The sequence below is a fragment of the Symphalangus syndactylus genome, chromosome 19, assembly GCF_028878055.3.
Source record: "Symphalangus syndactylus isolate Jambi chromosome 19, NHGRI_mSymSyn1-v2.1_pri, whole genome shotgun sequence".
Taxonomy (NCBI): Eukaryota; Metazoa; Chordata; class Mammalia; order Primates; family Hylobatidae; genus Symphalangus; species Symphalangus syndactylus.
This window is the reverse complement of record NC_072434.2, coordinates 16,001,675-16,026,038: the sequence shown is the minus strand read 5'-3', so window position 1 is coordinate 16,026,038 and position 24,364 is coordinate 16,001,675. Positions and strand designations below refer to the sequence as shown.

Here is a 24,364-nt window from a genome sequence, read left to right as displayed (position 1 = left end):
CCCCAATACAAAATAGTTAAGTTATAGTGGAAGTTTGGAATTCCAGTAACTGTAAAATTTTGTCCATAATTAGGAAGAGTAATTTTATGAAATGTCCTACATAACAGACTCTAAAAATAGATTCTTATTCCATAAAAAAGGACGTTTCTATTTAATTCAATATAAATATCCAACAGAATGGAAATGAACTGTGTTAGAAAAATATTTATGGTTACTTGATAAAGTGCCTTTTCCTATTGGACAGTTCTAAATAAACTCTGACAAATTCTTACAAAACCCTTCTTTCCTCCATTTTTGACAGAAAAATTATTACATCATTTGTTTCATACCTGATATTTCCAAGATTACATCTTTTTTTAAAAAAAAAACCCACACTTTTATGGTAGTTATTTCTTGATTATATTAGGAAAGGTGCTGCTGAGGACTTCCACTTCCAGGAATGCTGGACTGGGTAATTCAGACAAACTCTCCTGCTGTTTGCAGTGTTGCGCCAAAAAGATAGTGAAGAATTTGGCAGGCACTAAGGACACAGGCCTGGATCAAGGTGAGGACAGAGGTCTTGTGTGTTGTGTCCAACATTTGAGGCCAGCCACTTTTCCTCTGGAGACATTTGTCTGTTCCAAAATGGGTGGCTGAGATGCTGAGAGGCTGAGTGGTACTTCTGACAGCTTAAGAGAACACGGAGAACAGGTATCGGAGTTCAGGGTCCACCAATTAATGTGCTCTAGTGAGCCACACTCACTGCAGGTTGGGACCTCAGAGAGCTGCACCACAGGAGTGAGCATGAACTCTTCCAGCACTGGTGTGGGACTAGCTGTGCTGGACTTACATAAGTTTTGGTGATGTCTATACACTCAATGAGATAGGTAAGGGTTATTGGGAATAATTTTGTCTACATTTTGCACTTAACTTCAGTATTGATTTCAAACCTGACTCCTGAGTCAGCAGCAACTCCAAACAACTCCAGATTAATAGCTTTTCAGCTTATTGCAATGATTCAACAGGGCCATCTTTAGGGTTTTAGAACATGACCAAGTCATTATGACATCTGCTCCAATACCTCAAGATTCACTAATGAAGTCCTCCAAGTGAATACAGAGAAATGCCATAGGAATAAGATCAGAAAACTTCATGTCGTGTACGGAAGGAATTCTAGGAGGTCAGAAGGGCAGAGAAGTTAAAAGAGTGGCAGCTACTAAAGCAAAGAGAGAGAAGGCTACTCATTCTTTGAGAGCTATTAATAGTTTCTTAGGAATTATTGAATTCATTTTATGAGGAAATCATAAAAGTTTCAGTGGGGTTAGGGGAATATGTTTGTGCCTTGTTTTTGTCTGGTAAACATCCTCAAAATTTATAAACAAAATAGAGACAAAGATAATCCAAGTCAAAACAAAATAGAAAATATATTTGAAATGCCTGCTTTTCTGTTCTTGAATGTCTCATTCAGGCTTAGAGATATAAGATAAGTATAGATACTTACCCATCCAGTAAGTATACACTTCGCCAAATACGTGTCCTGCTTTGTAGCCTTCGCCACATAACTAAGAGCACAAGCCACTCTTTTTCTAAGCTCTAATGGGATGGTAAAGAGGACAGAAAAAACTACGTTTTTCTTTTTGTAGTTATAACTAGCATTTAAAACAGATTTTTTTTTTTTTTTTTTTTTTTTTTTGGACAGAGTCTCGCTCTGTCGCCCAGGCTGGAGTGCAGTGGCGTGATCTCGGCTCACTGCAAGCTCTGCCTCCCGGGTTCACGCCATTCTCCTGCCTCAGCCTCCCGAGTAGCTGGGACTACAGGCGCCCACCACCATGCCCGGCTAATTTTTTGTATTTTTAGTAGAGACAGGGTTTCACCGTGTTAGCCAGGATGGTCTCGCTCTCCTGACCTCGTGATCCGCCCCGCCTTGGCCTCCCAAAGAGCTGGGATTATAGGTGTGAGCCACCGTGCCCGGCCAGATTTTTTTTTTTTTAATTATACTTTAAGTTCTGGGATACATGTGCAGAACATGCAGTTTTGTTACATAGGTATACATGTGCCATGGTGGTTTGCTGCACCCATCAACCCGTCATCTACATTAGGTATTTCTTCTAATGCTATACCTCCCCTTACACCCCACCCCCCTGACAGGCCCCAGTGTGTGATGTTCCCCTCCCTGTGCCCATATGTTCTCATTGTTCAACTCCCACTTATGAGTGAGAACATGCAGTGTTTGGTTTTCTGTTCCTGTGTTAGTTTGCTGAGAATGATGGTTTCCAGCTTCATCCATGTCCCTGCAAAGGACATGAACTCATTCTTTTTTATGGGTACATAGTATTCCATGGTGTATATGTGCCACATTTCTTTATTCAATCTATCATTGATGAGCATTTGGGTTGGTTCCAAGTCTTTGCTATTGTGAACAGTGCTGCAATAAACATATGTGTGCATGTGTCTTTATAGCAGAATGATTTAAATCCTTTTGGTATATACCCAGTAATGGGATTGTTGGGTCAAATGGTATTTCTAGTTCTAGATCCTTGAGGAATTGCCACATTGTCTTCCACAATGGTTGAACTAATTTACACTCTCACCAACAGTGTAACAGGTCCTTATTTCTCCACATTCTCTCTAGCATCTGTAAAACAGATTTTTTTTTTTAAGATGATAGGGACCTAATGACTTCTAGCACTATTTCTCATTATGCAAAAGACTACCTCCATTACTAATGTATTTTGATATTATAGCTTTCCTTTTCATTCTTGTTAGGTTTTTAACATAGGTTTACTTTGCAACAATATCCATCCTTTTTTAGTCTGAGTTCTTTCCTCTAGAGCCTCAGAGAATAAATCTAATTCATCTTTTATACATTTCCCAAAATTTGAAGTTAGCTATCATGTCAATCTCTTTTTTTCCTCCCTCATTTCTTCAGCCTCCACGATGGCCACCAAACCTGTTTTTCACCACATTTTACAGGTAAAACCCACATCCGAACCTCCAATGCAACATGACCAACATTAAGACTATTGCGGCCGGGCGCAGTGGCTCATGTCTGTAATTCCAGCACTTGGGGAGGCCGAGGCGGGCGGTTCACAAGGTCAGGAGATCAAGACCATGCTGGCTAACATGGTGAAACCCCATTTCTACTAAAAATACAAAAAATTAGCTGGGCGTGGTGGTGGGCGCCTCTAGTCCCAGCTACTTGGGAGGCTGAGGCCAGAGAACGGTGTGAACCCGGCAGGCAGAGCTTGCAGTGAGCCAAGATCACCCCACTACACTCCAGCCTGGGCGACACAGCAACATTCTGTCTCAAAAAAAAAAAAAAAAAAAGAATATTGCTTCCTTTTTCATGCTCTTTCAAGTATTAAAATGCTATTTTTGCAACCTAAGCCATAGTACTCTATTGGGATCAGAATTAGAATTAAGTACCATTGCTACATCTTTTGTCAAACCAACTATAAAGCCAGGTTTTCCCTCATGCTGAACTCACATAATGGATTGTTTAGAATTCAAGGGCGGGACTTCACATTTAGGAATATTCAATGTTAGGATTTTTCGGCTTGTTGAGATTTTTGAATTGTCATTCGTTGTTCTACAAGTCTTCTCTGGATTTACATTATCTGTAAACTTAATAAGTGGTGAGTGAAAATGAATTGCATGAGGCTAAGGACATAAAACTGGTATAAGCCATTAAGAGATCTCTTGCAAGTTGATTAATGGTTCATTTAAACAACCATGGTGATAGCCATGATTCCCAAACTTTTTTTTTTTTTTTTAATCATGCATCAGAATCGCCCGGTGGGCTGATTGTTGGGTCTCACCAATTTCTGATGTCCTTCTGAACATTTGCATTTCTAACAAATTCCCAGGTAATGTGATGACCAACTCTGGGAAGCATTGCTTTATGGGCACAATTAATTATTCAATAAGCTTCCATCACGCAACCCAAGCAATTCTTTATGAACCTTGTAATGTGAAGTTTGGCTTGACTTATTCTTACGTTGGATGTATGCTGACCCCCCAGAGATATATTTTATGCTGCTGTACAAATTGATTAGATATTATTATACTTCCACTTCCATAATTTTTAAGCTTTCAATGAGAAAGAATGGGTTAAGTAGTTTAGGTTAGGGAACCTGAACTCTGGCCAATTGTAATAGCCACAGGGTTGCTTCAAATATATGTTTAAATGTTGACATTGCCAAAGATGAAATAAACCCTCCCATAGTGATGTAGCTGTTTTCAAACAGATCTAAGTTCATAAAGATTGCAGTCTATTAGAAAATAAATATTAAGCCTTTCCACACTGACAATTTGTCAGCAACAAATATTGAATTACAACTTGTAGGATTTGATTTACAAAAAAATTTAGTCAATGAATGGGAATTTCAACCTTTCGTTGTTAAGGAGAAATACCTTAGTTTCTCCTGTCTCATTCATTGAGTCCGCCTAAAGGGTGACATTTGGCAGATTTTGGTACCTTAGTTAAAGATGCGGTAAGCTTTTGATAATATGTATATTGAGTAAAATAGCTGTTCACTGGCCATCTGCCCTGATCCCAAAATATACTCAAACAACGTTTTCACTTCATTTATTCCTTTGAAACAAGTCACTTAATACAGCATTTAGATATTTAAAGTCATACACCTCATAAATAAAATCAATGCATCTTAATGACAATGGCAAAATCACATAAGAGTTGTAGAAAATGAAGTTAGACATCTTCCAGGTAGCAGCAGTGCATTACTTCAAAAAATGCTGGCAAATGGGCAAACATTTTTAAAACAAGAAAACACAGTCCATCTTCATTAAGAAAAAATATTTTCTTATGCTGTTTTGCCTATCCCTACTTTTTCCAAGTCATATTCTAAAGCTCTAATTTGACAGTCTTTACTTGTGGTTCTCCTTTTGCGTCAGGAACCTCTGTCTCTACTGCATTAATAGAGAAACTATAGGAATATTGTTGTTCTCTAACCCGTTTCACAAACTATTCATATTCATTCTGTATTTAGGCCGAATTCAGATTTTTTTCAAGGAAAAATACTACTCTGCTAAGTATATATTTCCTGTAAACAGCTGGAGTCCTGAATGGCACCAATGTGACTGGAAAACTGACAAAAATTAGGTCCCCTGGTCCCTTAAGTAACTTAGAGGCTAATTACATAGCCTATACCAGTTTATAAAGTAGACTCATGTAATCATATTAGAAATTCTGAGCCTAAGATGATCTTTTCTGTTTACCTACAATTTAATCAAATTATATCTTCACTATTCCTGAACTCCTATATGTTGGTTAGTACTTTTAAAAACATATGTATAAAAGGGCATCATGGCAAAATGCTTATAATTCATGGTTTCATACTTTAATGATAAGCTTTTTCACCTATGGCCATGCTACATTCTATGACAAGAAATGGGGAAGAAGGGTTGAGTTGACACAAAGGCATTGCTTTAAAAATGTTTGGAAAAGCATAATTCATGACTAGGAATGCATCTATTTGACAATCTCTTATCAGTGGTACTTTGTCCTCTTGGCCCCTTTCTCCCTTCACTCTACCATGAGGGGGTTACCAACCTCCTTTAAATGTATATGAATCAAGACCTAGATCAGCACCCTACAATTCAACATCAATAATAATTTTAAGTCAAATATTCAAAGCACTGTAAGCAAAATGCTAGATAACTTTGAGAAAAATAAACACTCTCCCACAACCAGGGACATTTAATATTCTTTTTATGTTGAATGAAATGTGCTGAAATACTGTAACATAAGAAAACAGCTTTAGTTAATAAACTAGCTTATTCAAATCAAGTGTTTCACTTTGGACTTAAAATGATGCCACTTGTGTATGACACGTTTAAGGCCTCTCACTCAAAAATCAGCTTCCTTATAAGTCTGCTTGGAAACAAGTTTTAAGGATCGAATCTTTTAGAAATTATCAATCATCTTTGCACTACAAGGACAAATTTGAATACTGCATTGTACAATAATACAAGATATTCACATTATAATAATAAGTAACATTTTTAATGCTAGGGCACATACCATGCTCCTAATGGTTACTGAAATTGAGTTCTACTGTTATTAAAATACCAGAATGTTGTGCCATTAGATATACTCTACACTGATGGCAATCTTTGATTAAGAAGAGCTGATGGTTAGTAGCTCAAGAATTGAACTTTAATGTCCTTAATTAGATCCCTAGAGGGCCAACATGTAAACTTTTATTCCATATTTTTTTTAAAGTGCTGCAAACAAATTAAATGTGTCTCAACACATGAAAGAACATAATTCTTAGTATGTTTAGGAAGGCCACCTGATTTGTCCAAAAAAAAAAAAAAATCACTCTTGCTTAATCTTGCATACTTGCCATTCCATTTTTTTTTTCCAAAAAGATGTAAGAAAACTATGTTTAGCTTAGGGCAACTTGCAACACCCACGTTTTAACCCCTCCACAGAAGGAATAAACTAGAGAAGCAAGTTAGGCATGGGCATTTAGAGATACAGACAAATTAGATAGATAACATAATGTCAGTTAATTCCTGATTATTATTTTGCTGGGACTTCATGGACTAATCAAGCGGCATGACTACATTAGTTGTTAAAAACAGGGTCAAACTGACCAGCAGTCAAGCGTCAAGGGTACCACTTGACTATGTTAATTTCATGGGAAACAATGAAGAAATCAACCATGAACCATTAGTAAAAGATGTAACACACTAATGTCTTCACTTGGCTAACACATCACAAAATTTTCAGGTATGTTAAATTTTAGCTTCTGAAATCACTTTATTCAGGAGTGAATCTTCATAGCACTACACCTGACCTTTAATCCAAAGAAGAGTAAGACAAAGGAAGAAGGGTGGTGTGGGAAAGTGAGGTCTTTATTCACTTTGCCACTAATGTAAACTGTCTTCATTTTAATTTTTTAAAAAATTCCTCTATGGCAGGCAAAAACTCAATGAATAGGAAGGATTTCATTCTGCTCTAGTACAAAACTTAAGACATTTAATCCTCCTGAAAGTTATAAGTCCGTAGATTTCAAAATTCCCAAGATGAGAATTTACTCCCTTTAATAACTAATTCCAAGAGTTTAAGAAGCACAGTAAAAAATGAAAAAACAAACAAAAAACAAACCCCTGTAAATTCTGTGAGGCTTAAAAGCTTGAGTTTAGAATGAGCAAAGGTTTAGGTTTTTAATCCTCAATAATTAAATCAGATGGTCCGCAAATAAAGCTTCACCTTGAATTTCCCAGGATCAGAACACTAAAGTACTAGTGCTAAATTTCAGCAGATGAAAGAGTCATTTTTAAAAGGAATTTGACAGAGTATCAGTGTCCAACCGGTAAATGGACAACCTAGGTAACAGATAAAATAGAATGAAATAAGATCCCCTGAATAAATACTTGACACTTAATATGTAAACAAAGCCCTTACAATGAAGGGGTTTAATTCTGTAAAATATCAGTGTTCTATTCCTTTCCATTTGTTAAATTTACCCACTGTAGAAAATATATACTGAATTTTAAAGTGACAGAAACTTATGTTGGAACATATCAAAACATATGACAGAAACATATCAAAACATGCCTGGCATAGTATAAATTACTCAATAAATATTTGTTGCATGAATAAACTTCTAGATCTAAAGCTGCAGTAAGCACATGTCAACTCTGTCTCCTGAAGTAGCAAAGCAAGGAAGGCAAGCTTTCTGAGTAATGATGCATAAAGCTCAATTTGATAATTGTTACCTAGTGGTATATTCTTAATTTAGTTTTAAATTTAGTATTTTCTGGGAGAAATAAAAAAGATACAAAACCAAAACCATCCAGACCAGATGAAAGTCAGGTATGGAGAGATTTTCAATCCTATTAATTTGAACACATTATGATTGCCAAACATTAAGTATCATAAGCTCATCAGTGCTATTTTTAAGGCTCAGTAAAATAGAAAACTAAACACTTTTAAGTTATGCTGACCGTAACAGCTTATATTGTCTAAAATAACTATGCACACAAAAGGTACTCAAGAAATGTCATCTGATGATTTCAAACAAACTTTGTGAATTGTTCCTTAAAAGTTATTTTCTCTTATATTGTTCAAATGTTCCTTAATTTTGTATGGCCACCTTCACCAAGTGAAAGGGCTAAAAGTAAATGTCAATTTTAAAACATTTGCTAGGAAGATAGGCTGAAAAAGATCCAAGTGCTTTAAAGTATACCACTGAATTTCTAAGTGAGATACTTAATAAAAAATGAGACCAAAATAACAAAACTTCACAACATTAAGCCTCTTCACATTATATGAGATAATACATAACAGATTATAATTTAGCATCCCTGATCAGAATAATTAAGAAAAGAGGTAGAAAACTTTATCTGGAAGATCTTGTAGTGAAGCTAACTTTTAGAGGGTGTGCCTTGCGGATTAGTCCACTAAGCAAATGGCTACACATCTAGTACTAGGAAGAAGCAGAATTCTGAGAAAGCTGCATAAGGCAAGGATTTACAATTTTTCCTATTTTGGAAGTGAAACAAATTCATTCAACAGTATTACTCCAATTACTTTAAAACTTCAAAAATCAAAGTAAAAGATTGCAGATAAGCAAAGTGCTAATTTGCAGAAATGTGAAATTATTTAAAATAACTTTAGTGGAGGGATAAGGCTAGCACAAAAGCAAACACTCTTTAGGTGTGCAAAAAATCTTACAAAAACCAACCCAAAGCAGAGCATTATTACTTGAAAAAAATTTTTTGGAGGAAGTGCTCTTAACAAAAAGCTGAGAAAATCCCCCCTGATAAATCTTTATGCAAATGAAGAAAAAACTGAGGACTCAAATTTCTTCAAGGAATTTCAATTAAAAAAGTACCCTGCTTAATTTTAAAATGTTATCCAATGTGACAAAGACCAATACATGAATTGCATTAAAACACGAGGCCAATGGTCTTTTAAAGCTTCAGGAAGCTGCTCAGGCACCTTTTCCCTCATACATTCTATTTTTTATACGCTAGAGATCTTAAACAGGGCACAATCAGTTCCTGTTTTGTGATAACATTCTCAAGGATGAGACTCATCCCTGTAAAAATTGCTTGTGATGTACTTATCAGTGGTTAAGCACACATTTATAAAGTCTACCAAATTGCAATATAAAATCAGTTTGGACAATTCTGAGTATCTTCATTTGATGAATCAATTCATAATTTAGAAACTTAACTCATTCAGAGTTTTTAAAAAGACTCAGTTACTGGAGACACTGTGGTAAATGTCCAGTGGACTCACAGGAGGCCTTCCACATTACCCAAAATGTGATGCTTTCTTCTACAAGTTAAAGCTGCTGGGTGCTAGTTTATAATAATCAATCTCAATCTTCAGGTCAGTGTCAGGAGGTGGCAAGGATCACCTATTCTGTCACTCCAGCAGAAAGAGGCATGTATGTACAGTTTACCACTGTAGACACACATCTGTAAACTTGCACACTAATTTTAATCTTAACAAGGAATTTCAGTGTCTTAGTGGTTTTAAGTTAAAAGGATGGTTCAAGCATTGTGTCCTTTGTTCTTTACGGTTACGATAGCTTATTGGAAAACCCAGAGCCTTCTGGATGTGTGAGGTAGTAGGCTTCAACCCTCATTCATGCATAGGTCACACTTCTCCAAAGTTGGTATGGCCTGTCTCCTTGGCATGTTCCCTTGCTTCTGCTTGTCCAGTTAATCCTTTCTGACATACCATGCATCTCAGGGTGAAGCGGTTGACATCAGTAAACTGTCTCCTTCTTCTAGCTTCATCTGCTAATTCCAGTGCTTGTACAAGAACAATATCATCATTAGAGGAGAAAATGGTCAGAGGAGGTGTATCTGGATCAGGGAAGTTACGCTGAAGTGGATCATAGTGGATGCCATCATAAATAAGCAGAACCCTTTTGGTATATCCTGCATCTTCCCCAAAACGATCAATTCTTACTGTCTGTGTATCCACTACACATATTTCACACTGGTAAAACTTGGACAAAATCGATATCTCTATTGCTCCTCCCCAAGTGTCATCCCTTTTGATCCAGTCACAGTACTCTTGATTTGTTTTTCCCAGTATTGCCTCACTATAGAAGTCCGGATCGCTTGCTACAATTTGTGCTATGAGGCGTCTCATCTCAGGGGCACAAGCTGGATTCAAGACTCCTCCTTCGACGACATAGTACACACTGGTAAAGAGGCAAGAGTTGTCTGCTGGGACCACGGTTCTGGTAAGCACAGGCAAAGTTTCCCTGACGTAACTAGAAGCACCACGTTTAGTAAATGCAGGTGAACTTCTGGGCCTGGTTTGGTCTTCTTCAACGATCAGCATGTCACCTGTTAAAAATCAAACAAATCCCGATTTGCAGAGAAATTACAGAAGAAACCGAGTGTTCTCTAGCCAAGTCTGTAAATTACAAACTGAAGGAGTTAAAGCATAAACTGGGGTTACTAAGGAGAATACAGCTTTGCAAATAAGTTACCAGTAACAATCTTTGTTCACTGAATTTTCATAAAGATGAAAAAAGAACAAAAAACACTTGAGGTTGCATCCCAATTTAGTGAAGGGGTCTGGAGTAAACAACTTCAAGCTTACCTAAAAAGATACATTTCAAAAACAAAATTTCCTTTCCTTATACAGTATTTTGCAGAAGGTGCTCACTACAGAGTAGGCCGCTAGGGGGTTCTCCTTCTCCAGAAACTTTACTCTATTGAGTGTTTACAACGTCCTTGATACAGCAACTGAAAGCTTTTAATTATAAACACTGATGTTCAAGTTTTGATATGGCACAGAAATAACTGCTGCTGGTTAGAAACTGAAAGAGCTTTCAGCGGGTGTTTAACAGCTAACTCGAAAATAAGTATGCCTGTCAAACGAAGTATCTATGAAGGGGGCTGCAGAAATGAACCAAGAAAAAAAAAATCCTGCCCCCATGAGATCTCATCGATGATACAGGGAAAAACAGACATAAGGACAGAGAAAACAGGCCCTACTTCTTTATATTTTTGTGGACGCCGAAGGAAAACAAAATGGGATAGTTTCAAAGCCGACCAGAAAGCGGAATGGGGAAGCAGATCTTCAAGGCATTGGGTTCCCTTTCAACCCTGTGTCAAGACAAGGAGTTGCTAGACACTTGCCCCGGCTCCCGTCAGAGTTCTCTGTTCTTTGATCTATCCTCGCCCCTGGCCTCAAAGCCCCTCGCCGACCCACAGCCACTTTGCCTTGACTGGTGTTCTGTTCTCTCTCACGCCCCTATCCGTCCTCCCGGGACTTTCCCTGGCCCCAGCCCTGATTCCTTACCAGATTGGATGGGCAAGTCTTCCAGAATGGTATCCCCATTGCTGAGATCCAGGCACTCGGGAGGGTATCCGACGAGGATTCGCTGACCGCCGGGGGCGATCCCGGTGATGGCGGCAATTTGGCCCTGGAGTTCCCGCACCCGGGTCCGGCTGGACAGCCCCTGCAAAACATGGGTGCCGTCCTTGGCCTTGCAGCGGAGCCGCCACATCGTGTCGGTCCGGCTGCCCACAGGCCAGGCACCCGCGGGGCCAGCTTTGGTCCCGGCAGCCTGTTGAGAGACGCTGCCGGGGCACCCAGGCGCCGGGTGAACTCCAAAATGGCGACCTTTAGCGGGGCCAAACATCGCGAGAAGTTGCGGGTGGTTGCAGTTCTCGCGACGCTTCGGTGCGGCTTCCTACCTTAGTACCTTAGCAAGCGCGAACTCTTTTAAAGTGACAACTGGTTTTTCCCCCACCCTCAGAACGAAGATGTAAACCTCCGTATTCCTAAAGGACAACGGGTCTTGCTACCTATAAAGCGAGTGAGGTGCCCTCCGCGTGAGTAGCATATATGCTCAAGAAAAGAGGGCGGGGGAAGGAGTTCCTGAATGAAGGTCTGGAGATTGGAATGTGACCTTGCACTTAGTGAGGTCGGAAATTATTAAATTGAGGCTTCCACACTGCACCCAGACTACACCAGGAGAAACAATCATAGTTCACAACGCAAACAAATGCCAGGAATGGTCAGTGAGTCAAAGGACCAGTCAAAAACAATCATACTTGTGACTAGACTCGTGGCTGCATTAAACATTGACTCATTGGGGTTCCAGGGACCAAAAGACTGGCCTTTCTGCCTCCCTGGGACTGTGCTTGAAAACGTCTATTTGCCACATCAGAAAGCACAGTATGAGGTCAGCATCTGGGCCGAGGGCAGCTGCCTCATTCAGGTGGTGGCAGTGTAAGGAGGAGTCATGTAACGCGTGTCATCAGATTCCAGTTCAGTTTCTGGGCATACAAATATGAAGACTTCATTCCTGCCTTCCTTGTAACAAGTATTCATTGCAGTTGGGAGACAGGGTGGGGTGTGAGACACACAGCCACTGAATTTCAAAGCAACGTGATAATGCTAGATTATCTGTACCTTTTCAAACGTGTATGCCTAGAACCCAGGACTGTGCCTCGCAAATAAAAAGTGTTCAACAAATACTTGCTGAATGAATAAAGACAGTTGTATAGACATAGAGAGGGCAACTAGAGCACTCTTGGAGTTGTAAAAAGCCTCAAAGAGGAGATAAGTGTTTGAACTTTTGGAAGAATGAGTTTAATTCCCAGGCGAAGGAGGAATAAAGACATCCCTGAATTTATATCTCTCTTTTCCAAGAAATCCATACTCATTGTTCTTTATCCAGCCAGGATCCAGACAGCAAGTCCCACTTGCCGAGAGTGGGTTTGTCAAGCATCAAACAGGCCCGCTGGGGCAACTATGAAAAGTGTAGTTCACTTGGTGCAAACTCACCTCCACTGTAAAAGACTTTGCTTCTGAATAAATTGTATGTAATGTTCCCATCTTTTCACATCTTTCATGACTCAATTTTTTTTTGCTGGTGCAGTTTTCCTCCTTGGTTCTTCAAGACGACTACAACGGATGATACAGCCTGGGTTGGGGGGTAGGAGGGAAGGTAGGAGTGGTTAGAAGTCCTCTGGAGTGGCCAGGCGCAGTGGCTCACACCTGTAATCCCAGCACTTTGGGAGGCCGAGGCAGGTGAATCACCCGAGGTCAGAAGTTCGAGACCAGCCTCATTAATATGGAGAAACCTCGTCTCTAGTAAAAATACAAAATTAGCTGGGCGTGGTGGCGCATGCCTGTAATTCTAGATACTGGGAGGCAGGAGAATCGCTTGAACACTGGAGTGCCATTGCACTCCAGTCTGGGCAACAAGAGCAAAACTCCATCTCAAAACAAACAAACAAACAAACAAAACTCCACTGGGGTGTATGGGTGGGTCCAGGGAAGCTTCTGGTTGAACGATGAGAGTGGTTGATTTTCTTAGGTTAGAGTCTGACCTGTGGAGCAGGGTATGTATACACCCTAAGGCATAATTAGCTCAAGTGTTGTGGTAGTTTATTCTAGCAAAAACATCTTTAAAGCTTACGTTCCCATTTATGGACCTAATGAGGTTCTGCTGGGATTCAGGAATGAGAGCGTTAATCTTTGCAGCATTTTCTCGTCACCCGGCACACCCCCTCTCAAGGCGCCTACCGAATAGTCTACTCTCGCGAGAGTCAAAAAAAAGTCAGGCTTTTTATTAACACCGCCCCCAGCCCTATTAGTTACCAAGCAACAATGCCACCAGGCTCCTCGGCGCTGGGAGACTCGGGAGCTTGTGATCTCTCTGGTTCCGACTTCCAGCCGCCTTCCCGAGCCAGTTAGGCGATTGCGACCCTGCCCCGCCCCCTGGGTCCTGCAGGCGCCCGATTGGTGGATGATTCTCTCCAGGTGAGGACCTACGCGCGAGAGGGCGGGGCCAGACGGGCTCACATGATTTGCCGGCTACTGTAGCGCCGGCCCCGGCCACAAGCTGTCTGCTCTGTTCGGTCGCGTTACAGGGGAGGCGCCGGGGCCAAGGCAGGGAGGGATCTTAGGAGAGATCGTAGGGTGAGCCACAGCTGCGCAGCCCGGGGTTGGGTCTAGCGGGGCGGGATGTGGGGGCTGCGTGCCCCCGGATGAAGTGCGGGGCGAGGTGCTGGTCCCCAGGCATGGCAGGCAGCGCGGACGTTCTGGGACCGGGAGCCACAGCCTGTGTTTGGGTTGGAGGATTTGTGTGGTCAGTAAAGGAATTGTGTAAGGCTCTTGAAGGCGCAGGACCTTCCGTCCTCACTAGCCCCCTGTTGTCTGAATTGGGGGCATGAGCTCAGGACTTTCCCACTCCAGTTTGAATCAGGGCTTACCCCTCTTCCTGAGGTGACCTTGGGGAAGTCATTTACCACCTCAGCGCTCCGGTGTTCTTTAGACTGAGTCCCGGGGGTAACTGGGGAGAGGGTGCGGAGCAGGGCTTGAGAATGCACTAGAGGAGAAATGACGACGTGCTAGGGCCGTCATGGGGTCCAGTTACTGTTTTTCCTTCAGGGAATATGTTCGAGATTTTCCCACGTCCCTCACTTTTTTCTTTTCTTTTCTTTCTTTTTAATTTTTCCTTTTTTTTTTTTTTTTTTTGACAGAGTCTCGCTCTGTCGCTAGGCTGGAGTGCAGTGGCGCGATCTTGGCTCACTGCAACCTCCGCCTCCCGGGTTCAAGCGATTCTCCTGCCTCAGCCTCCCGAGTAGCTGGGACTACAGGCACGCACCACCACACCCAGCTAATTTTTGTATTTTTAGTAGAGACGGAGTTTCACCATGTTGGCCAGGATGGTCTCTATCTCTTGACCTCATGATCCGCCCGCCGCAGCCTCCCAAAGTGTTGGAATTCCAGGAGTGAGCCACCGTGCCCGGCTTCACTGTTTGCAAAACTGAGTCCTACCGTTAGATGGGAGTTACTTTCTTGATAATGAACTTCGTCTATTCATAACCCACCCCACCCCAACTGCTGCCACTACTCTGCCCAGATTCTTAAAACTAGAATCTGAGGTCATGAAACCTTGAGCAGGCGGCTTAATTCGATGAATCTCAAATTTTCAATATGTAAAATGAGAAGAAATAATGGTGGCAAAATCTGCCTAATTACAAGATTATTGGAAGGCCTGAAGAAGATAGTGTCTGTAAATGTAGACTCGTAAGTCAGCAGATAAATGTAAGGTTCTAGTGCAAGTCTTTTTATAGGTGAGGAAACAGGGCTAGAGAAGTAGCTGCTAACTGGGAGAGACAGGACTGAACTTGTCTCTTGGCCCAGGGTGTTTTTACTTATACCACACGGATCCAATGCACTGAGTTTTTTTTAAGTTATGTCTTCTTTCTTCCCCTTCCCTTTTTTACATTCTGCTTCTCTGTTTCAGACATCTGAAGAGCTGCCATGTCTGGGGCGTCTTCCTCAGAACAGAACAACAACAGCTATGAAACCAAAACCCCAAATCTTCGAATGTCAGAGAAGAAATGTTGTGAGTTCTGGCAGAGAGGAGGGACTGCTCTCTCTCAGCATTTATCTTGGGAATATAGTTATAATCCTAGACTCTGCTGCTTGGTGGGAGTGATAAATAATTCTTTGACATGGAAATTTAATATAAAGTCTCCAGGGTGGAATGTCCTGTCTAAAACAAGTAGACTTAGTGAAATGTCTGTTCTTGGGGCTAGACTACTGGTGTAGTCCAGCAGTTTCTTACTGCTTTCTTAAACTGAATCTCTGTCTCCTGGGATGTTTGCACACTGGCTTGCTGATGGAAGTTAGAACAAACATTATTGTACACACAATAAGTAAGGCACAGTTGCAGGTGCAGGAATTACTTGGAGCTGGTAATGTTACCAGCTTTATCTGTTGGGCTAAGTTTTGGGAGATTGCTGCTCATTGTAGAATTGCAGATGGGAGCCAGTGCTGCTTGGCTTCATTCCTACAGGCCTCAGGGGAATGAGCCCTGACACTTGGCTTCTCACAGTGTCTTGGGCATCTTACCTTCTCACAGGTTTAGCCCTTGTACTTTGTAAACTATTTTCCCTATAGGTTCATTTTTTTGAGGACAGCTTTCACCTGAGCATTTCCGTTTCCATGCCTGTCTTTTAGATAGAAACAGCAGGAGGGTTAGCGAGGAGGTGAAGCATCATTTCCTGTCCCCATGCATCTGTATTTCTAAGCATCATAGGCTGCATAGCTTCCCAAAAGGTCTGGGACTCTGTTCCCCATATATTTTGGGGAACTTCAAGGAATGCTAACTCTTGCCTCTGCTTCTGGATGGCACCTTTCCTGTGGAATCCTGTCAGTTCTTCTCACTTCAGTGGTTTTTTATATATGTATATATATATAACCAGTTAGTCAAAGAATACATATATGTGTATGTGTGTATATATATATATATGTGTGTGTGTGTGTATGTATATATATATGTGTATGTGTATATATATATGTATGTATGTGTATATATATATGTGTATGTATATATATATATATATATGTGTATGTATATATATATATATCAGCAGGTGGAAACAGCCGACCAGCATGAGACCAGGAATCATCTCATGTTCAAAGCTTTTCCCAGAGCCTCGACCTTGATGTCATGCCCTTGTCAGTTTCATGATTGACAATGATAATCTCTCTTCACCTAGCACCCATGGAGCCTGCTGGACAGAAGCAGCTGGCTGGATGTGATACTGGGGTTGGCAGAGTTAGGGTCTACAATTAGGGTCTCTTTTCTCTGCCAGGGCAAGAAGCCAGGTGCTAAGGGCAGAATACCCCATGAGAGATAACTAGTATAGCATGATGTTTGAGTGTAGCCTCTGGAGTCAGACTGCCTGAGTTTGAATCCTGGGTTTATGACTTCTTAGCCCTTGAACAAGTTGCTTGTCCTCTCCATGCCTCAGTTTACTCCTTTTAAAAGTGGGGATACTAACAGTGTCTCCCCCAAGAGTGATGTGAGGATTAAATGACTAAATGTAGGAAGGCACTTAGAAGAGTGTTGGGCATATAGCTAATGTGTGTTATTTTTCACAGGTGACTCAATCGGCCTGTTGTATTTATTCCTGAAATGTTTATATTGAATCATACTCAAATGCTGTATTGGAAGCTCACTATTTAAAAGAGGCCTGTGAATAATTATTTTTTCAGTAAAAAATGTTTTCTTCTCTTATTTGACAATATTGTAACCTAGATTTGGGGATCTAGGATGCACCTCTTACAGGGAGGTACACTCATGTTACTAGGGTGCTTGATCCAAAAGAGAGCTGGGGCTGGGGGGCAGGATCGATAATTGTGGGAGTCTCTGACTACACAATGCCCTGTGTCAGTCCTTCTAGCTTTGCTTTTTTCTCCATGGTAGGAATCTCTTCTACCTGCTTTCCTAACTCTTCTGTAGTTCCTTTGCCTTGAGGGCTTTCAATGAGTCAAGGAAGCAGTAATCCCTGGTTTCTTTCCTGTCATCTAGACTCTTAATTCCTGCTCTGGGCTCTAATCTCTTTTTTTCCAAACTCTAGTTTCTCTAAATGCCTTTTTCTTCTCTAAGAAGAAGAAGGTGTCCTAAAGCCACTGTGATTTATTTACCCCATTCTCTCCTCACGTCACAGTTGGCTGTGAGACTGTTGCAGACATAGTCAAAGGAGAAAATAAAGTTATGAGTATATGTTAACTTACTTCCTTTTCCTCTGCTATAGAGCTGTACTTTGGAGCTGGTTCCCCTGGCAGCTTAGTGTTCACATCAGCAGTTGCTTTATTAATAGCTTAACCGTTGTTCCCTTGCTTCTCATTACACCTGTGTTGGCTAACTTTGACTCCGGGAAGTGACTGGGCTTGAGGATTTCAGGGCTGAAGAATGACTTTAGGGAGCCAAAACCTCCGAAGGAGCATTACTGGGACTTCAACTGCTCCAGGGATGGGGCGAAGAGGGGCTACTGGCCGAGATGCCTTTATGGTGCTCAGAGGACAGATTTCAGGGCTTCTGAAAGCAGAAATGGAGGGCCGGGCGTGGTGGCTCACGCCTGTAATCCCAGCACTTTGGGAGGCTGAGGAGGGCGGATCACGAGGTCAGGAGATCAAGACCATCCTGGCTAACACGGTGAAACCCCGTCTCTACTAAAAATACAAAAAAAAAAAAAAAAAATTAGCCGGGCGTGGTGGCGGGCGCCTGTAGTCCCAGCTACTCGGGAGGCTGAGGCAGGAGAATGGCGTGAACCCGGGAGGCGGAGCTTGCAGTGAGCCGAGATCACGCCACTGCACTCCAGCCTGGGCGACAAAGTGAGACTCCATCTCAGAGAAAAAAAAAAAAAAAAGATTGGAAATGGAGAAATCTGCATGCTTTTTTTTTTAATTTTTTTTTTTTTTTTTTTGAGTAGTTCTGGAACAGACAAGTTCTTCCACGTACCTTTCTCTAAATACAAAAGCAATGTATGTTCATAAAAAATTCAAACTACAGAAAGGATTTAGAAAGCGAAAAGTAAAAAACTCCTGTTTCTTCCAAGTTTGATTCTTTTAGACATCTTATTCTGGTATATCCTATTAATAAAGATAGGTTTATATTGTTCATATTCTGTTCAGTTGCCATTTCCTTTTTTTTTTTAAAACAAGTTACTGTCTTGTGGACATCCTTTTAACGTTGATAAATGCAGATTTACCTCATTCTGCATTGTATGGATATGCCAGCTTTCCACGGATAGACATTTAAATTGTTTCCAGTTTTTCATCATCACAAAGAGTGCTGCAGTGACCATTCTTACACATACACATTTGCACATTCGTGCCAGCAACTTTTCCTACAGAAATAATAGAAAAGATAGACACATTGGAAATGTTCATCAGTATTACTAATTTGCTCTCCTGAGAAGTTCTATATTGTAAGCTGTTTTCAATATTTCAAGGTATTTTATGGAAATTGGGCAGCATCAACTATAGCCATAGTGGTTAACTGAAACATCAGCTTTCTTAGTGTTTGACTGTAGTTATATGAATTTGGTTATTTCATGCCTGTCAACTGGCAGGAGATAATCAGCAGTTCTGACTTCTGATGAATAAAGATAAAATGTCACTAATGAAACATGCTTAATGGGCAGCATATTTCTAAATATTAGGCCTCTTTAGAGCCAATAAAAGAAGATGACCTGGGTCCTGAAAAGGCTGGGAACCATTGCTCTCCTAGACCATCCTTCAGGATTAGAATGGAGAGCAAGTTGTGTTTACCGTGAGGGTACCTTTGTCAAGTGCTGACATGAGGCACAGGAGCTGGCAGCTGGGACTGAATGGGCAGTCATGAGATCAGGAGACTGGTCAGAGCCCTGACCTTGACTGTCTATTGTGGGACCACGGGCAAAGCTCTTAATTTCTCCAGGCTTGAGTTTTTCCATTTACACGAGGGAAGTTATCAAGTCCTCATTTTTTTTGTAAATCTTTTTTTAAAATATATTTATTTATTTATTTTGAGACTGGGTTATGAGACTGGCTAATTTTTGTATTTTTAGTAGAGATAGTGTTTCACCATGTTGCCAAGGCTGGTCTCAAACTCCTGGGTTCAGGCGATCCACCCACCTTGGCCTCCCAAAGTGAGGATTACAGGCATGAGCCACCGCTCCTGGCCTCAAGTCTTCATTTTTATCTAAGCAAGTTTATGAAAGGAAAATGAGTTTAAGTTTGAGAAAGGAGTTGAACCTGGCTTAAAGAAGGTGGAAGAGAATTTCAGGATTGAAACAGTTTTCCATTGTATATCAAGAGATGGGTTACATTGTCTCTGAAATTAATCAGGTGGCAGTGGCAGGTGGTTTTGTTTTTTAACAGGCAGGACAGAATGTTCGTACTTTTGCCAGTGTGGTAATTTGAGATAGGAAGTGTGGTTTAGTTTTGTACTCCAGAAAATGAGAAGCCCTGGTTGTAGCAGGTGCGCATAAGTGTATTCTGGACAGAGGTGAGAGGTGCATTGCTGGAGGGCTCTTGGGAGGTCCCAGGTGGATGCATTTTTTTTTTTTTTTTGTTCTTAGCGTTGTCTGTCCATATGGGTAAACAGAGAGCAGCTGGTTCCCTGGTTGCCTTCAGAGTGGCTCCCAAGTATCAGTTCATTTTAAGCTTTAGGGAGGGTAATAGGACCTTTGGGGGAAGTGCCTAATGGGCTGGAAGGTGCGGACAAAGCAGGCGTAGAAGTGCAGGTAATGAGCCAAATCATGGGGGATTGAGAGCAGGCATTGAGCTGAGCTGGAGAAAGTGAAGACTCAGGGGATTTTACTACTTAAATCTGAGACAGCTGATCCCATGCAGAGGCTATCTGCCTGTTAGGGGCCAGTGATTAGGGATTAATGCCAGCTGAGGCTTCAGGGTACCGTTTGCTTGCCTTTGAGCTCCCTATTTGAATAGAAATGAAAATCACTTATGTTGCTCCTTTACCTACCTTGGAGGGGGTCCTGCTGAGACTCAGGAATTTTCCATGTGTACAATGGGTAAAGGACTAAAAGCCAAGCCCTCTGACCCCAGGTCTGGGCCTCCACTTCTCCCTCCTCACCACTAGGGTCACTCTGAGTACTTCTTGCCAAACACCCTTAGGAAACTCTTTTCCTTCCGAGGTTGGTTCTCTGCCTGGGCCCCTCCTCCTACTTCTCCATTGAGATCTTTCTACATTTATTTCTCAGAAAATGAAAGTTGTATTTCCCATCCAAGTACCTCCATTTTACAGAACTGTTTCTTAATCTTACAAGGTCCCTTAGTATCAGGCAGAGGGGCAGCCGCAATTTGCGGGGCACCTTCTGGGAAGCAGTGGTGGGAAGTGGGAGGTGAAGGTGTTTCTTCCTTTTCCCCCATCCTGTGCAGGGCCTTCCCTCATTGGAGCTGGCAGAGCCTGAGCTGTCCCAGATGACCTCAGTGTGGTTTTTGGCCACGGGACAGTGGCCAGCAGCAGTGCAGGTCTTTCTCCCACCTCTCCTCTGCAGCCAGATGGGCCGGGAGGAGCCAGCCCCTGTGAGCAAAGTGATGAGGAACCTCTTTTTATGGAGAAAAGCTGCAAGGAAGCACAAGATCTGTGTTCTAGTGCCAGCTGTACCCTTGACTCATTAGGTGTCCCTAGACAAGTCACCTGTCCCCTGAACATCTAGTTTGCCCTGCCTGTCCAGGGAGACTTATCTCTGCAAATGAGCATTCCTGAAGTAAGTTAATTTACTAAGGAAGGGTAGACTGAGGACTGTTAATGCTTCTCAATTGTCTTGCTTTTACATGGGCCATGGTGGCAGATTGGCCCTAATGCCCTATGTGGGCTGGCTCTACCCTGAAGCTTCCTGAGGTCTATTCAGAACGTGTATCAATTAAGCTTTGCCAACTCAATCTCACTATGGTTTAGAAATTCTGGCTTAAAGAGGAGCTCATGGCCTGAGTGAAAAGGCCAAAACAGCTTGAGGCAAGGCTTTTTGCAGTGGGCAAGCTAATTCTTGCCCATGGTTCTGAAGGGATCAGTGGGATCCTGGAGACAGAAACTCTGTTGGACCTATTATAGGAGTCAGCTCAGTTCTGCACTGGTAGAATCTCCAAGCATTAGACCTTCCTTCACAGCTCTATCATTTTTATATTTCTAGGCATTCTTATGTTAAGGATGATGTCATTGTTACTTTTCTTTCTTTCTTTCTTTTTTTGAGATGAAGTCTTGCTCTGTCGCCCAGGCTGGAGTGCAGTGACGTGATCATGGCTCACTGCAACCTTGAACTCCTGGGCTCAAGCAATCCTCCTGAGTAGCTGGGACTATAGGTGCACACTCCCACATCTGGCTAAGTTAAATATATATATATATCTTAAGTATTAAGATATATATATATTAAATATCTTAAATATATATATTTTATATATATCTTTATACATATATATATCTATATATATTTTAAGAGACAAGGGTCTCTCTATGTTGCCCAGGCTTATCTTGAACTCCTGGCCTCAAGTGCTCCTCCCACCTCAGCCTCCCAAATTGATGGGATTACAGGCATTAGCTGTCATGTCTGGCCACAGCATGGTTATTTTCTTTCTTATCCTTGCCACTTTTTTTCCTCTTTCCACCTTGGGTACTTCACTGAAGACCTCAGACATGTGGGAAAGACGTGTCTCGGTTTGGGCATTTTCTGGAAGCCTACATAACCTTTTAACTCTGTTTCAGGAGGCCTGCCTGATATCTCCTTATTTGTCTTCCCAGACTTGCTGAACCTTTGCTCCACAGGTTTATGAAGATAAAATGAGATTATGACTGTGAAGTTCGTAGCTCAGTGTATAAACCTTACTAGGCCCCAGCGGGGCTGGGTGGCTCACGCCTACAATCCCAGCACTTTGGGAGGCTGAGGTGGGTGGATCACGAGGTCAAGAAATTGAGTCCATCCTGGCCAACATGGTGAAACCCCGTCTCTACTGAAAATACAAAAATTAGCTGGGCGTGGTGGCTGGCACCTGTAGTCCCAGGTATTCGGGAGGCTGAGGCGGGAGAATCACTTGAACCTGGGAGGTGGAGGTTGCAATGAGCTGACATCACACCACTGTTCTCCAGCCTGGTGACAGAGCGAGACCCCTTCGCAAAAAAACAAACACCAAAAAACCTTACTGGTACCCTAGTCATTTCATTTTATTTTGTTTCATTTCCTTCTAGCGTGGGCCTCCTACATGACCAACTCCCCGACTCTGATCGTTATGATTGGTTTGCCAGCCCGGGGTAAAACCTACGTGTCCAAGAAACTAACACGCTACCTCAACTGGATTGGAGTCCCCACCAAAGGTAAGTGTGGCTCATTCCCTAGGAAAGAAAATTATTAGTTCCTGGGCCTCACAGGTCTCTGGGAGACTTACTCTTCCTGGCATCAATGCTATAGGGTGCTTCTGGCAGAAATAGCAGTTGCTTTCTGGTTTGCTGGAGTTATTCTCTATTCCCAGACTTGTCTCCTCCTGGCGTGGGTGGATTGGCCTAGTTTTGAGGGAATGCCTTTGATAGGACTGTTAAGATTTAGATGAGCATAGGGCTGTACCTTTTCAGAATGGACATCATCTTATATAACCCTAGCAGTGTCTCTGTAAAATAGACAGAGTGTCTGAGGAAATGGAAACCTCAGACAGCTTAAGACTTGTCCAAGGTCTAGAAAGTCAGGACTTGAACCCAACTCTTTTGACTCTTAATCTGATATTGTTCCCAACCTACCATGCTGCTGCTTTTTTCATCCCCTTGGTCACTCCGACATTAGGCCAAGAAACAAGTCCCATTTGGTGGGGCCATCATATTATTTTGCTGCTGAAGGATTTGGGTGTCTTCTACAGTGTTTAATCTTGGGGTGTATCGGCGTGAAGCAGTCAAGTCGTATAAGTCCTACGACTTCTTTCGGCATGACAATGAGGAGGCCATGAAGATCCGCAAGTGAGTCTCGTTTAAGGCCTGATCTCCAGGTCAACTCTTTCTTGGCCATCGTGAGACTTGGTGTGACAGGGCTCGGTTTCATCTCAGTAAATATCTTATGGGGAAGTTAAATGGAAGTTATCTGATGGGCAAGTGACCTTGGGCTTGGGTGGTCAGAAGAACAGGGCTCAGGGTGATACCTGCGTGCTTGTAGGAGAAGTCTAAAGAGGGCTAAGATCTGTGCATTGGGGCAGGGGCAGGAAGGGGTTATAGGATGGTGTGAAAACCCTCAGTGAGAAAGTTGAAAGATCTAGTTAGAGAAAGGTTTTGAACAGTGGGAAACTAAGTGGGCAGGGATGTGACTCCTGTAGCCACCCGAATGTTTGTGTCTCTGACTGTGAGCTTAGCTCTCCTTGCTGGTTTCATTTACTCTCATGGCAGACAGTGTGCTCTGGTGGCGCTGGAAGATGTTAAGGCGTATCTCACTGAGGAGAATGGTCAGATTGCGGTAAGCTTTATCTGCTGCTGCTTCTTTCTGGTCCCCACCCTTGCAACAGCTTGGCTACCCAGCCCCACCTTGAGTCTGCCCTAGTGGGGTTCCATTTCTCTGTTACTGCTAATTTACCTTGTGTGCTTTCTTCACAGGTGTTTGATGCCACCAATACAACCCGGGAGAGGAGGGACATGATTTTGAACTTTGCTGAACAGAATTCCTTCAAGGTAGGATCTGACTCCATGCTGGGGGAAAAGGGATGAGTAGAGGTGGGGAGTCAGGCTACGGGCATGGGTCTCTGACTCTAGTGGGTGAGGACAGGATGGGATATCTGAATCTCTTCTCTCAGAGCATTCCCCCAGTCCTTGAGTGTTTTCATTCAGGTCCTTTCTCAGACCTTTAGCCTGTATGTTTGAGGCCCAGGGGCTGTGGTAAGAGCTATAAGGAGGACTTGAGGGCCACTTTCGTGAAGAAAACCCTGGGAGATGTGGTGGCTGGGTGGGGTAGATGAGCATGTGCTCTTAATTAACAGCCTGGCATTTTTGACTTGTTTATCACTGCCTTCTCTCCATGGCCAGGTATTCTTTGTGGAATCCGTCTGTGATGATCCTGATGTCATTGCTGCCAATATTCTGGTTGGTGACAC

General features: G+C 42.1%; 2 protein-coding genes across 20 annotated transcripts in view; one reads left to right on the top strand and one right to left on the bottom strand.

Moving 5' to 3' along the window:
* Positions 1 to 4,552: 4,552 nt before the first annotated feature.
* Positions 4,553 to 13,721, bottom strand: YOD1 (YOD1 deubiquitinase). Of its 5 annotated transcripts, none has more exons than XM_055234387.2 (4): positions 13,601 to 13,721; positions 12,782 to 12,920; positions 11,288 to 11,508; positions 4,553 to 10,323 (listed from the first exon to the last, which is right to left on the bottom strand). In XM_055234387.2, exons 2-4 carry the CDS (start codon positions 12,847 to 12,849, stop codon positions 9,620 to 9,622), a joined length of 993 nt encoding a protein of 330 aa, XP_055090362.1. In that variant the 5' UTR covers positions 12,850 to 12,920; positions 13,601 to 13,721; the 3' UTR covers positions 4,553 to 9,619. The 5 variants fall into 5 exon arrangements, with proteins under 5 accessions (XP_055090362.1, XP_055090364.1, XP_055090363.1 ...); XM_055234389.2 differs by having other exon boundaries at positions 11,288 to 11,447; positions 13,601 to 13,717; XM_055234388.2 differs by lacking the exon at positions 13,601 to 13,721 and adding an exon at positions 13,419 to 13,537.
* The window catches only part of PFKFB2 (6-phosphofructo-2-kinase/fructose-2,6-biphosphatase 2), a 29,908-nt gene continuing 17,243 nt past the window's right edge, over positions 11,700 to 24,364 (top strand). For 2 of the 15 annotated variants that reach the window (XM_063613631.1, XM_063613625.1), the window contains exons 1-7: positions 11,712 to 11,823; positions 15,255 to 15,353; positions 22,491 to 22,616; positions 23,150 to 23,246; positions 23,667 to 23,733; positions 23,871 to 23,945; positions 24,297 to 24,353. In XM_063613631.1, coding sequence (XP_063469701.1) covers positions 15,272 to 15,353; positions 22,491 to 22,616; positions 23,150 to 23,246; positions 23,667 to 23,733; positions 23,871 to 23,945; positions 24,297 to 24,353 — 504 coding nt within the window. In that variant the 5' untranslated portion in view covers positions 11,712 to 11,823; positions 15,255 to 15,271. The other 13 variants (XM_063613629.1, XM_063613622.1, XM_063613630.1 and 10 more) reach the window with 11 other exon arrangements.